General features: G+C 29.9%; 1 protein-coding gene across 15 annotated transcripts in view; it reads right to left on the bottom strand.

Annotated features, from left to right (window-relative positions):
* Nucleotides 1-878: 878 nt before the first annotated feature.
* Nucleotides 879-14473, bottom strand: part of Hipk (Homeodomain interacting protein kinase) — a 36635-nt gene continuing 23040 nt past the window's right edge. The window contains exons 1-15 of one of the 15 annotated variants that reach the window (XM_035089104.1): nt 14183-14201; nt 13406-13765; nt 11153-11245; nt 10742-10960; nt 9655-10245; nt 8708-9211; nt 7236-7379; nt 6946-7131; nt 6159-6583; nt 5702-5791; nt 4488-4763; nt 3961-4120; nt 3564-3787; nt 2593-2913; nt 879-1767 (exon numbers count right to left, since the gene is read on the bottom strand). In XM_035089104.1, the coding sequence (XP_034944995.1) occupies nt 1569-1767; nt 2593-2913; nt 3564-3787; nt 3961-4120; nt 4488-4763; nt 5702-5791; nt 6159-6583; nt 6946-7131; nt 7236-7379; nt 8708-9211; nt 9655-10245; nt 10742-10960; nt 11153-11245; nt 13406-13765; nt 14183-14185 (3795 nt within the window). In that variant the 5' untranslated portion in view covers nt 14186-14201 and the 3' untranslated portion in view covers nt 879-1568. Of the gene's footprint in view, nt 1768-2592; nt 2914-3563; nt 3788-3960; nt 4121-4487; nt 4764-5701; nt 5792-6158; nt 6584-6945; nt 7132-7235; nt 7380-8707; nt 9212-9654; nt 10246-10741; nt 10961-11152; nt 11246-13405; nt 13766-14182; nt 14202-14473 lie in introns of those variants that run through there. The other 14 variants (XM_035089105.1, XM_035089097.1, XM_035089094.1 and 11 more) reach the window with 14 other exon arrangements.

Raw genomic sequence — 14473 nt, forward strand, 5'->3', positions numbered from 1 at the left:
AAAATTCGTTTTTTTTTTTTCTTCAAACCCGAATAAGCGTGATAATAAAAAAAATCTACTGTATTTTCACAAAATTGTCTAAATAGTGTAACATGTTTCTCAATTGTAAAATTCAAAATTCTATTTACAATATTACATAATTAAATGAGCAAATATGATGAAAAGAGAATGATTATAATGAAAATAATATAATCCTCGATGATGATAAAGACAAAAAAGAATAAATGAATAAGAAATAATGATGAATTGTTATTCTACGAATAATTGTGATAAATAGCCAGGCTGTATTCCATAAGGCACAGCACTTGTTATTGGCAACCTTGGCTTTGTTTGCAACATTCGGCAATAGTAAGTTATTTATTTTTGTTCACTATAAAACCCCACTTTAGATAAGCATGTTCATTTTTGTACGATAAAGTCACTATTACCCGGCCTCAAAACACCGTATTTGACAGTTAATTTCATTTAAAATAACATTTTGTATTATGGAATCGGTTTAAACTAATCTAAAGAAATATTTTTAATATAATAATTTCGAGGTAATATTTAAATAAATTCTCGCACAAAAATATCATAGACCTGCTTGAAAATAATTCTTAAATATTAATATGCTGAAATCAGACAAGCTAATCTATAAATAATCAAGTCGATTTCGTTGAGAAAATAATAATAATTTATACGTTTAATCGTTTGATGAATTTTTTTAAATCATTAAAAATAATTCATCTTAGTTTTTATCTAAATAGTTAACTTCTATTTAAGTTAACTTAATACACATTCACACTAATAAAAAGTGCTACTGTGTAAAAAAATGCAATAGTCCATTGAAAATAAATTCTAGGATCCTTATTAGAAACTTCAATCTCTTAAAAATGTCGTTTTTTTTCTCAATTGACGCTGCATCGTCCATTTTTTTTTTCTTCTCTTATAATGTCATGTTCCAAGTCAACGATTCATCAGCAAGTCGGTGCTTTCAAATACACATGCGTGTCAATTTAATTATCAATTATTTTATCGTTCATAATAACGATATGGTTCGTTAATATTTGACTACTTTAGTTGAATAAAGTGGAGAAACTTTTATCAAAAATTCCATCAATGATTTCACTTGAGAGTATACACTTTAAGTAATAAAGTTTTTGAACCATTAATTAATTAGTTAATTAATCAGTCATAGATAAACTTTTACACAGGACGGATTGATGAAGCTTTTATCAGTTATTCATTTAAAAGATGATTTTAGACTTTTAGAAAATGTACACATCCGAGTTTAGATAAGTTTAAAATTGCAATAAAGCCTAACGTTATGCTGCATTGCGTCAGAGAAAATGAGAAACTTAAAATGTAAACCCTCATTTAAAAAAAAAGACCTACATTTTTTTCTTTTTCTTCAATAAAATTATCTAAGTCTTTTTTTTTTTTTTAATACAAAAATTCTTTACGTTTTTCACATCCACTTTATACAACATAAAGTATTTGTATATTTCATTTAAAAGTTCTCACTCATTTCTCCGTCTTATTTTTTTTTTTTTAAATCTTTATACTTTTTCAACTTGTCCTCGTGTTGATTATTCGGTGAACCACAAGCCGGACGGTTGGTATTGATGTTTCGCTGGAGACAGTGGTGCAAGACCATAAACGGCTGTTGGCTGCATGTGTGCAGGTAGTGGATGAGCTGCATGGCTCGCCAATAATGGCCTTGCCGAACTGTGATGCGCTGGTGGAGGTAAAGCGCGACTAGAATCATACAATGTTAGTGGTGACGAGCTGAAAAAATGGAATAAGGCTAGGTTAGAAAATTTCTTCTATAAATCTGTAAAAGAAAAAATATTAAATTACTTAAAGTAATTTATTAATAAATAATAACTTTTTTTCTCCTCACATAGAAATAATAATAATATTTTATCAACTTTAAAAGACTACTTTGATATAAAAAAAAACTAAATATCTATTTCATAACAGAATAAGTAAATTAATTTTATAATTTTTTTTTAAAGAGCTTTTTACTTATTTGACTATAAATATAAAATTTGCAAATACTTATTTTATATAAAAATGATATAAATAATTCTAACTCAAGATTATTTTCTCAATTTTATTTGATAAAAAGAAGGAAAGATTCTATTCTCAATTACTTATTCAGAATTTCATCTTCTTGTTTCATTATACTTTAAATTTATTCAAAGTAAAAAACTCTTTTTCTACGTGAAGAGATTTATTCTAATTTATCTTCCTTTTTTTTTTTCTATATAAAATGCAATAATAACAATCTACCGCATTCAGAAGCAAGCACTATTCTTTATTGATTAAAAAATAGATTAAAAAAATTTATCAAATGCTTGCATCGTATTTTTTTTTTGAAATCATTATTCTCTAAGATGATTTGATTACAAATAATATTGAAATAAATAAATTGATAACCAGAGATATAAATAAATTTGAAAAAAAAAAAAAAATATAATAAAATAAAAAACTTGAAAGAATTGTAACTAAAATAAAGTAATCAATCGATTAACTACAAATGAATGATTTGAAAGAATCCTAACTACTAACTACTATAATAAAAATATATAATAATAAATTGGTACACACATGCATGCATCAACTAGGTGTCTAGGTACCCACCCGGGTGTGAATCCCTGGTAGGTGGGCACTTGTTGCTGCTGGATTGCAGCGGGAGCCTGCGAGGGTGCGGCGGTTACATAAACGGGTGGCGGTACAGGATGAGCCCGCGAACGGACGTGCGCGTACTCCTGGTAAAGGGGTTGCCCCAGGTGTTGGGTGCTCCCTACCACCGTGCCGCTCGCGGGACTTCGTCCGCCACCACCACCACCAGGACTCAGGTGGGCCGGGTGTCCATGGTGGCTGTGGCTATGACCCGGATGCGGTGCCGAACCTACCACCTGGCTCTGCCTACAAAACCCAACGTACCAAGACGTTCTCCTTGTTATGCAATTCTCATGCCCATCAATAAGTACATTTATACAATACAAATCAGCTTAAATAAATAAATATAATCAATTTATTCAAAGAATACCACTTTTATTAAATTTATGTAACTAACTGAAATGAACTCAATGTAAATTTGCTTTTCAATACAAATAATCCATTTTTAAATATAAAGTAACGTCAACATTATTTTTAAATGTATTTTCAAAAATTGTATAAAATAAAGAGATAAAAGCAATGTATAATGTAAAAGAATAAAATTTCAATCAATTTTGAAATGGCATTTAATATGATTTTATCTTTCGCCATTAACTAATGGCATTTTTTCTCAAGTGGTAATTCTTTAAATTGAAAAAGTGAAATAAATAAAAAAAAATAAAAAATAAAAGATGATATAGAAAATGAAAAGATAATAAAAAAAGATTCGATGGTAGCAAGTGCAAGCGTGTCAATTAATATCAACGACTTATGTGAGGGTTTGCGCACTTGCTAACACGATCAATCTTTAAGATAATAATCTTCAAATAAAACGCGTGCACTAATCAATTACCGAATGCAAATTGCATGCTTAGACACGTAAGCACGCGTTTAAATTCTAAGCATCATCAGCTTACCTGTATTGGTGTACTGGATTAGCCACTGTCCACTTTTGATGATCTCTAGAATGGGCGGCTGGTGGTTGTACATATTCATGTTTATACTCTGCACGTTTGCCCGGCCAGGAGACACGTTTATCCGCATTAGTTGTGTAGACAATATGCTGTTCTTGGAGATGCGGATGCGCGCTGCTCGTGGTCACATACTGCAATAAGTAGTTATGCATATCATAGGCATCATCCTAGAAAAACATTACCCAACAACAATTAAAAAAATGATTTTTCAATTTCCTAGTATGTCTGAATTAGCTGATGATTCTGTAATTTTTTTTTTCAACTAAATGCTAAAGCTCTAGAGTAAATTGAAAATATTTTTTTACGTTTTTGTATGTTGTTCCGTTGATATTTATTTTACCTGATAGGTCGGTGGCTCTTTGCATGCTGGCGCGTGGCATGGATGTGGAGCAAGATACTCAACGCCAGGCTCCGGCTTCGTTGCGACATTTATCATGTTACATTCGGATTGAACTTTTGCCAGTAATCGTTTCTTTTGTGATTGAGAAGAATAGCCGGAACTATAAATAAAAAAAATAAAAAAAAGTAATAAATGAAAAAATTTATATCTAAGACAATGACAATTGATTGTCATAAAAGTTTTGTAGGTTATAAGTGACATATAGGGTAGGTTATAACCTATCTAGTTTAAAAGAATTTTAAACAAGGCTTAAAATAGACACTTTACATTCCGTCAACTAAATATCACTACCTTGAAAGAATATTTATTTGTTAATTCTTTTTAAAAATTTAGAACTTTCTTTTTGAAATTTTTATTAAACAGTAACTTTTCACATGTTTTAATATTTAACAGAAAAGTGTGGACAAAACCAGACATTTGAAAAAAAAAAATTCCTAAATGCGAATTAAAAATACGATGATAATTACCTAACATGATGTTGAGGCTGAGGTTCATGTTTGATATGCTGTGTTGTTTGTTGATGTTGTGAATGTTGAGATAAATGAGCTTGTTGATACAAATGAGCATGAGCTCTTCCAGGACTTGATTCGCCATCACTATCACCTACTGTAACGCAGCTGATGACATTTTTACGTTGGACCCTTGTTGTACTGTGAGAATTATTATGACCATTACTATGAGATTGGTTGCTTGTAGAATGCACAGGCTGCGAATTTTGTACAATTCTTGGAGTCGATTGTGTGCTAAAATGAAAAAATAATTCTCCATTAAACAATTATACCAATGGAAGAGAAATAATTTAATATTATTTAACATTGGCGATACCACAACCAGGAAAAATATGGTTGCAGATAAATATCATAATAATTGATCATAAAAAACCATAAACAGTCATTGTTATTAATTATGAGCGAAAAATATATTTCCTGCAATTATTATAGATTGATAAGGGAATAAATAAACCACTATAAAAGTGAGAAAGGAACAGGTTATTGGGGACGTCGTTGTTAGTTTATCGTTTCGCAAGATTTACTCCATTCTCCACACCCAGATTTCTAAGTAACCAGCGAAAGTGTAGAATTATTAGGCGCTGCTTTTTTTTTTAAGCAAATTATTTAGATAAAAAACAATTTACATGATATTACACAGAGTAATACGTACGTAAATATAGGAATATTAATAATAATAATTACTACTATTTCTTTAACTGATAAATAATTTCAAAACCTATCCAATCTGTAAGTTTACCAATTCAATATGCCAATTAAAAAAACTAATCAATAAATCTGATTTTTTAAACTATTGAACTCAATATTAACAATTAATTTAATTATTGCATTTACATTTAATTGAAGTATCAGATTCTAATGAAATTAAGCTCATCTTACATAAGGTAAGAATAAATTACAATGATAAGTTTCGAATGAATAAGAGACAGTAATAAAGAAAATAAACTTTAAAATGTAGTAAACTAATTAAAATTACTTAGATTATTTGCCTCATAAATCGGATAACACTAGAGTATTATTTCTTTTACAAAAAATAATAATGATAAGGATAGATTTATAATCTATGGCAATTAACAGTTGTACAACTCTGTGTAATTTTACCAGAGTTACTTAGTTACAGGATATAATGCAAGTTTCATGTGTTGGCGTATTATTTCATCATGTTATTATACCTTCGGATGATTTCCTCGCGAACTGGGCGTCCATCGCCAGACAGGCGAGGTGCTAAACTTTGACAAGCTCCACACTGATGATCTCCACAGCTGTCAATGATATTCATGCATGATTCTACACTGCTTTTATTAAGATTTAACTTTGCTTCTACCTCATTCATCAATTACTTCAAAATCTTGACATTTTTCGTTGATTTTATTATCTCAAAATAAGGTAGATCTAAATCTGACTTATTTTTGACGATTTTATCAAATTATAAATTAAATAATAATAACTGGAAATAATTATTTGTAGAAAATATTGGAATAAAAAAATACATAACATCTATTATCCATATTGAATTGGATTTTTTTTTTCGTTTGTAAGTATATTCGATATATGTTGAATAAATATTGGTTCAATATGATGATACAAGCTCTCGAAACTACGGAATATCGAAAACAAAAAAAGACTCACCATTTTCCAGGCGTTTCATCTTCACTATCACTGATAGTGATAACAGACACTGCAGGCGAAGGCGTATCATGAATAGTGATAGTCTGCTGTCTAACAGCAGCAACTTGCTGATGCTCTACATTATGATTACTAGCATGTTTGCCACTATGGTGATGAGATTGTACTGGTTGTTGTTGCCAATGTCCGTTAGATGGTGAATATCTTCTCATGCTACTTGGGGGTGTACTCTCTTTAACCCTCTTCTTCACTGGACTAAGTTGTTGTGTTTCTTTCTTATGCTCATGCCTGTGTTGTGATTGTTGAGGTACTGTCAAATGATGCTGATGATGTTTAGCCACACTACGTTTACTCCAACTTTGTGATGGATGTTCCACCAAAGCACTCGTGTTGTAGACTTCAGTTACAGGAAACACAGGACGCTGATCCTTCCCCAAAACAAGGGAAATTAATTGAATTGCCATGTATTTAAAATATGCATTTATTCACTCATTTATGTCAAAATAGAATCCCAGTTTTACAAACAAACACATTCTTCAGATTAAAATTTAGGAATCAGGAAATTAAGGAACTCAGAAAGGATAGACTTGGTAAAATTTTTAATCAATTATTCATTAAAACTCAAGTCTTCAATCTTTATTCTACAGAATCCAATATCCAAGTGAACGCACTTCTTTTTTCATCAGCACTTAGACTTGGTGCAATCTTGGAAAATGAACCAGGACAGGATAAAGGATAATGAAGAAGAGTAAATGAAAATTTCTTATTAGGAGATTAAATTATACTTTACCTGTAGAATAGCAGAACTATCGACAATCAATGGTCTTCCCCAATCACCGGCGTCACTTAAAAGAGGTTGTTGAATGGCTGCATGTTGAGGTGGTAATTGTTGCCATGATGGCACAATTGCTGCCATTTGTCGACTACCACCGGGCCATGATGTCTGTACTGCATTCTGTAATTCGACCGTGGGATACTTATGTACACGCGGAATGGTGATGGAATCAAATGAAATTTTTAGTTATAGATTCAAGATATAAATCATATAACTCATTATTTTATATTTTTATAGATACTTACAGTTAATAGCATTTGGCGACCCGTTTCCACCATCGATACCGGAACTGCATATTGTTGCTGGGCTGCTGCTGCAGCTGCAGCAACTGCTTGTTGGGAAATGATCGATGGTTGAATTTGCAGTGGTGCTTGTTGAGCTTGTGGTGGCTAAAAAATATATTTATGAATATTATTCGTTAAATTTCTCTATTATAGGAAAGATATGAACAAAAATATGTCAACTTGATGCAAAAAATTAAAATCTTTGAAAGAAAAAGCTTTTAAATCACATTTTATTGTAATCGATATTGTTATCAATATTTTAAAACTAAATATTAGAGTAATTGTTACAAATATTTGTATTATTTTTTTATATTCTTTATTATCAACAAACCGTTATGATCGATTGTAAAATCTCGAATAAATAAGCAAGTAAATAACTAAAATATTTTTTTATAGTTTATAAAAGCTCGCTTGCTATGACGATTTATTGTCAGATGGATTATCAAAAAATGTTTGATGATCAGGGTCACGTACACATACAGAGGTAGATTAATCGTAGAATTTCTCAGTCTCCCATCGATCCACGTTCAGAATAGAAGCTAAAGCTCTGAGCTTAACCATGCTTACTGTTTTATTATATAAAGTTTAAAATAAAAGGAAAAAAATTTTTAGTTATTTTAAAACAGGGATCTCTTAAAAAAATATCTCTTGTGACCTTTCATAATCATTATGTTTCTAATATATAAAAATTTCAATTTTATCACCGTCTAAATGAATTTTTATGAATAACAAAAAAATAAATGTAAATGTTTTTATTGTTACAATAATAAAAATCAACATTGACTAAATGACCGCATATTGGTACTTTTATTTGTAGTTACTTTCGTTGACGTACAATCAAACACGAGCTGAATGTTAAATAACAAGTTAAATAACAAAACCAATAAAAAATCAGTACTTGCGTCATTATTCGATAGAGCTTTTTTGTGACAGTAGAATAATTGTCCCAATAACTAACACGAAATGATTTACAGATCATTTGGTTTTTTACTTCAAAAACATTCTAATTACACAAAATCTAACTAATTAAATTGATGATCTTAAGAACCATTAACTATACTTAGAGACGCGCAATCAAGAATAATTGCACTGCAGACATTATTATGGAAATATTGATTTCCAGCATAAAGAAATTGAACCTTATAATTATTAGATGAATTTTAGATTAAGTAATCAATTATTTAATGTGTAAAAAAAACCGTATTTAAAAACGGTGTTTGAAAACTAAATATATTAATATTATTCAGTAACAGCCTACATAATGAAGTTTAAATATTTGAACTTTGATATCAACGTTGACATCAACGTACGAAGTATATTCTATTGAACAATAAATGTATCTTTAATCACACTGTTGAACTCAAAGCTAATTATTCTTATGAAAATTATGAATAGGGTTTATGATGAAAATTAATTGAAATTGAAATAGTCACCTGAGCCACTACAACGTGCTTGGCTGGACTTGGCATTGTTTGGTATCCAGGCGGTGGACATAATATTCCAGGGACAAGTTGATGTGGAAAATCATGAACTCCACTCCTTCCACTATTAGACCCACTTGACGATCCACTATATTGAGTTGCCCTGCGGCTGCTGTTGCTATAAATCTGATACAAGTTATCATAGCCCGTTGGTGCAGTTCGATGTTCCCTCACTAATCTTTGGACTTGATTGGTCAGCTGGTTGTTAAAAGTCAGGGTAACTGCACTACCATTTGTCGTTGGGACAAAATTGGCAACAAGAGAGGTAGGTGGAGGTGGTTGAGGTGCTGGAGGTGCTTGATGATGAGCTGGGCTTGCGGTGAAATCACCCGCTCGTCTACAAACTTCCATCATTTGCACTGATGCTTTCACGTTATTACAGTGAGCATAATCCACTAAATGGGCCAGAGTTACAAACGCATGATGTAAAGCTTCTCCGGGTGTTATACGACGCTCCTGTAATTCCAAGTTAACAGATATGATGCTAGAATATCAGCAAAATGTATTGTTGCATACTGGATCAATATGAATAATCTTTGAACTATAATAATCTCGAAATATAGGAGATTTTTTTATATTTCAACTTTCTAAAATAAAAAAATTTTTCACTTTGTGTGAGTTCACTGATGCATACAACATTACTGTAGATATAAGTGTTTGAAAAATGTAAAATGCCATGAACAAATGATGGAATTTTTACTATTTAAAATTTCCAAAAACTGTTGAAAAATAAGTGCACTTTTCTATATCGTTTGTTAATGGCATTTACATTAAAAACACTTAATATATTTTATTTTAAAACAATTTATCAGTTTATTGATAAAATAAATGTTTTATAGAACGAAAGATTTTTATATTAATCCAATATTAAATTATATCTATGATGAATTAGGTATTACTACCTGGTCCATTGTAAGCATTCGTTTGAGAAGATCAATAAATTCACGTCTATCAGCTTTTTCAGCAAGTAATTGACCACCTTCTAAGTCAGTTGGTACATTCACCTGACCGATGTCATCTAAACAATTAAAAATGTACTTTCTTGCTTCTTTAGACTTGATGCCAGTTTCTGCTTCATGTTCTTCAGGTGTTTTAAGCCGCCAAAATGGATAAGTGCTATCCATATCACGGTAAAAAAATTTGGTCGTTTTACTGGCATTATTGAGCATATGTTCAGTAGGTAGGCCCTGAGTTTGACTGATGTATCGTATTTGATCGTATTCTGAACTTCCAGGGTAAAGGGGCCAACCGAGAAACAACTCGGCGACAACGCAACCAAGCGACCACATATCTATAGCTTCACAGAAGGGGAGTCCAAGAATGATTTCCGGTGCTCGGTAGTATCGCGACTGCAGATAGGTATTGCACACTGCTTTGGAGACATGGGAGGCGGAACCAAAGTCGATGACTTTTACGCGATATGGTTGTCGTACCGGGTCGACAAGCATGATGTTTTCTGGTTTTAAATCGGCATGAATTAATCCCAGTTGCTGTAAAAAAAATATAATCAATAAGTTAGATTATTTTTATAAAATAATCATAATGATGAACGATATAAAAACTGATAATAAAGTAAAATCATTATTAAACAATAATCATAAAACTTTTTATTCATAATAAAGTTAGTAAATAAAATCAAGTAATTTCAAAAGCTGTAGAAATATTTCTTTCAATTTAATTAGCTTCAACAAAAGAGACGAAAAAAAATTATCTACATCGAAATATATTTAATTTAAATCTAGAAATTTTTTTTAATAAAATCCAGAAAATTTGTTAAACTATTTTAACGAAATAAATAAAGTATAGAACTTATTCATATAGTTACTTGATAAAATTAACGGAAAATTTAATTTGTTTTATTTTACTTTTAATTTTACTTAAAGATATTGTTTAACAATATTATGAAACATCAAGTTTAGTCTTTCATTGTTAATTGTAACGACATCTTATTTAAAAGTATTGTTTATTTATTTTCTCGTTTTTTACCTTGAGTTTGAGCAGAGCTGTAAGCACTTGTTGAAGAATAGGTCTAATGTACTTGAGTGGTAAAGGTGAAAATTTATTTTGTTTAAGAAAATCATAAAGGTTCTGCTCCAACATCTCAAACACCAAGCAAGTATGAGATTTGTGCTGAAAGCATTCATAAGCGCGCACAAAGTTGAACTCATCCGCATTTTCCTGACTCAGTCGTGACAGGATGGAGACCTAAATAATACAAAAAATTGAATTATTAACGTATTATAACGAGAAAACATTATTTATTGTTATAATTAATCAATTATAAATAAGCATTAGGTAATAATATTAACAGTAAATCATAAATGAGTATTATAAGTTGCACAATTTAAATGTTAAAAAACATTTACTTTTTATAACAAAAAAAAAAAAAAACTTTACCTCAATCTGTCCTTGGCGCGCATATGAAGGATGATTTTTAAGAATTTTAATAGCAACTATTTCATTAGTACCCTTCTTCCAACATTTGACAACCTGAAAATAGTGAAATCAATTTGTTAATATGGCAATGACCATTTATAATTGTCCTTGATTAGGTTGAGAAAGAAAATACTCTCAAGTCCGGGAAAAGAAGGTCATTCTACATTCTCTTTAACTCTATTTCAGTTTTCTAATAATCTCATATTTAATAATGAATGGAAAAAATGACTCGATTGTCTTTACAGTATCGATCCATCTTTCTTTGAAATTTAAATGTATCAACGAAGCTTTATTAATCATTCTTCAAAATCTAACTACTAGATAATTATAATGAAAATGTTAATTAAAACCTTAAAAGATAAAATATTTAGTGTATTTCTTAGATTCCCGTTAGTGTTTTTGATTCAGAAAAGATAAGTAATAAAAAGTTTTTTATTTTACCCAACTTGATTTGTGTATGACACTTTATTTATAATATTTTATATACGTATCATTAAAAGTATTTCCCTAATTAATAATAAATTTTATTTAGTAAATATTCATCATTTAAAGTTCTATTATTGATTTGATAATTGAATTTCAAGAATTTAAAAAAAAAATTCAATTTTAAAAAAAAGAATAAAATAATGGAATTGATAAATCTTTCCTCTTTAATATTAGTGAGAATTTTTCTCTGCAACATCTACTACTATCTATCTCTCACTGAGTTTTTAAAATTTACACTCATATTTTTTGATGCTTTAAGAGCAGCATAACTCCAATTTCTCACTCTAAATATAAATTTCAAGCTAATGTAAAAATGCGATATAAAAAGGCACAAGTAAGAATGTCATACGGGTTGTTTGATAATTTACATTAGTAGCATTTTGAGATAGAGAAGATATGTAATAAATAAAGTTTACTTGAAAGAAAATAAACAAAATTTAAAAAAAAACTAAAACTTATTCAACGTAAATTTTAACGTTCTCATAAATAATATTATCTTTTGTACATGTAGATATGAATATCATTGTTTGTAAAATTATCAACTTTATGTGTTGGAAACCACAAGAAATAAGTTAGCCAGTTAATTAGCATAGTAAATATTGTTGTGGTGTAAGAAATTTCACTTATATTACAATAATATCTATTACACTTTCATTTTTAACTGTAAAATTTAAACGAAGTCATGGTTTTATGTCTAAAAAATTACTGTTCAAATTACAATGTAACAATGAATCCAATACTCCAACTAATTTACGAGATAAATTGAACATAAATGACTTGATGGTGTGTGTATCAAGCATCGGAATACTTGATCGGTTTATTTAATAAAAAATCAACTATCAGAATGTAATAATTAACATGAAACATATTGGAGTAATTATCTCATCTTTACTGAGTGAATAATTCAAGTTGTATTATTTTGTGTAAATTTATTTCCTATTACAGTGTACATAATAACTTACTATAAATTATTAATTATCATCACCTTTATCAATGGTTTTAAATTGTTACGTACAGTTCAAGTTTTTAGATATTTTTCCGGAGATAATAAACATTAAATTTCTCTACTATGGGTCAGAATGATGACCACCATCATAGCATAAACCTAGGTCAAAACTTTTTAATCAATAGTCACATAAATAATTATCCCGTTAAACATTTAATACTTATGGATAGGTCAGACTCTAGGCCAGACTGTAAGTAACTATTTTCTCATTGTAATTTGAGAAAAAAAATTATTTTATAAACTGTTGTTCGAAGATATCACATATCTGTGATTAATAAAAGCAGTATTTTTATAGATAAATAGAAAATTTTAACTGTTTTAGAAATAGACCTTTAATCTGTTATGAAAACAGAACATCTTTTTCCATGTAGTTCTATTGTGTTATCAAAAGTTGACAATCATTCTATTCATCATGTTTAATTTATTACTTGATCGCTACTGAATATCAAAGTACTTCACCACTTACTCTGATAAGTTAAGTGTAAACTTTGAAATTTCAATAATTTTATCTCTTTTTAAAAATAAACCTATCTCATTAATATATTTCTGATTTACAGGATATATTTCATGGAACCTTTTGTAAGTTTTTTATGTCATAAATATTTCAGATAAAAATCGTAAAATGTTCAATTCTAGAGTTTATGAGAAAAGCTGACACACAGTAAGTGGACTTTTGAAGCTTAAATAGAAATTTCAATTGATAAATATGATGAATAGCTTACCTGGCCAAATGTACCTCTTCCAAGAAACTCAAGGACCTCATACTGATGGGTCATAGAATAAAGAACTTCATGTTGGACCAACTGATAGTCTCCATCACCTTGGGGATTACTACCCCCATTGCCAGCAGTGGCAACTTGTTTGCTATGTGACGTCATGCCTGTCTGCTTGTGTTGCTGTTGCTGTTGAGATTGTTGTGGATGTTGATGTTGTTGTTGCTGATGTTGTTGCAACGCAGACTGCTGTTGCTGTTGTTGATGTTGGGAATGAAGCTGAGGAACTACAGTACTGCCCACTGTATTGGTTGGGTTAGTAGGTTGGACTGCCAGGACCTCATTACCTTCCCTTGACCAAGTCTTTCTCTGTAAAATCATAAGTTTACTGTCAAGTTCAATTCAATTTCTATTCAAGTATGTAACCGATTTTATTCTTTGGACAGTTATTTCATTTTCTTTTTTCAGCATCAATATATGACATTTTTAATACATTTGATATAAAGAACCAAGTGATTTCTCTGTCGCCTTCTTTGACTTGCATGACACTCTATTGGGATAGTACGCCATCATCGAGCCACATCGTATCACCGTGTGTCTGGCATGATATATGAAAAGGAAACCTTGAATGTAATCAATAGTTAACGTGACTGAGAAAACGTTATCACAGGCTTATGAGAGCATACGGGAATATTAAACCACTATGGAACTTTTATGTCATTAATTAATTGATATTAATTCGCTGACACATGAAAAATAGCTTAAATGATCAACAATATCACGTACCATGCCATTTATACGTCAACATTCATTATCTTAACTAGAAACATTCTTTTTAAAAATAATATTTTTTCAAAATGGAAAAAATTCATTTCGAACACAAGATATAATTCAAATATTTGTTTTTGCTTTTGTGTATTACTAGAGATTTAAATAACTAAAAGTAATCTATGTGCAACAGATTGATATCATTCATTGTAACTCTTAAGTTGATCTAAGAATTTATAACATACTGTAAAACAATAAAGCTGATAAAATAACTTCTTTTACTTGAATTATCATAAAAAAAAATAAAGT

The sequence above is a fragment of the Chelonus insularis genome, unplaced genomic scaffold, assembly GCF_013357705.1.
Source record: "Chelonus insularis isolate UGA/USDA-ARS -01 unplaced genomic scaffold, ASM1335770v1 contig_614_pilon, whole genome shotgun sequence".
In the NCBI taxonomy this organism is placed as follows: domain Eukaryota; kingdom Metazoa; phylum Arthropoda; class Insecta; order Hymenoptera; family Braconidae; genus Chelonus; species Chelonus insularis.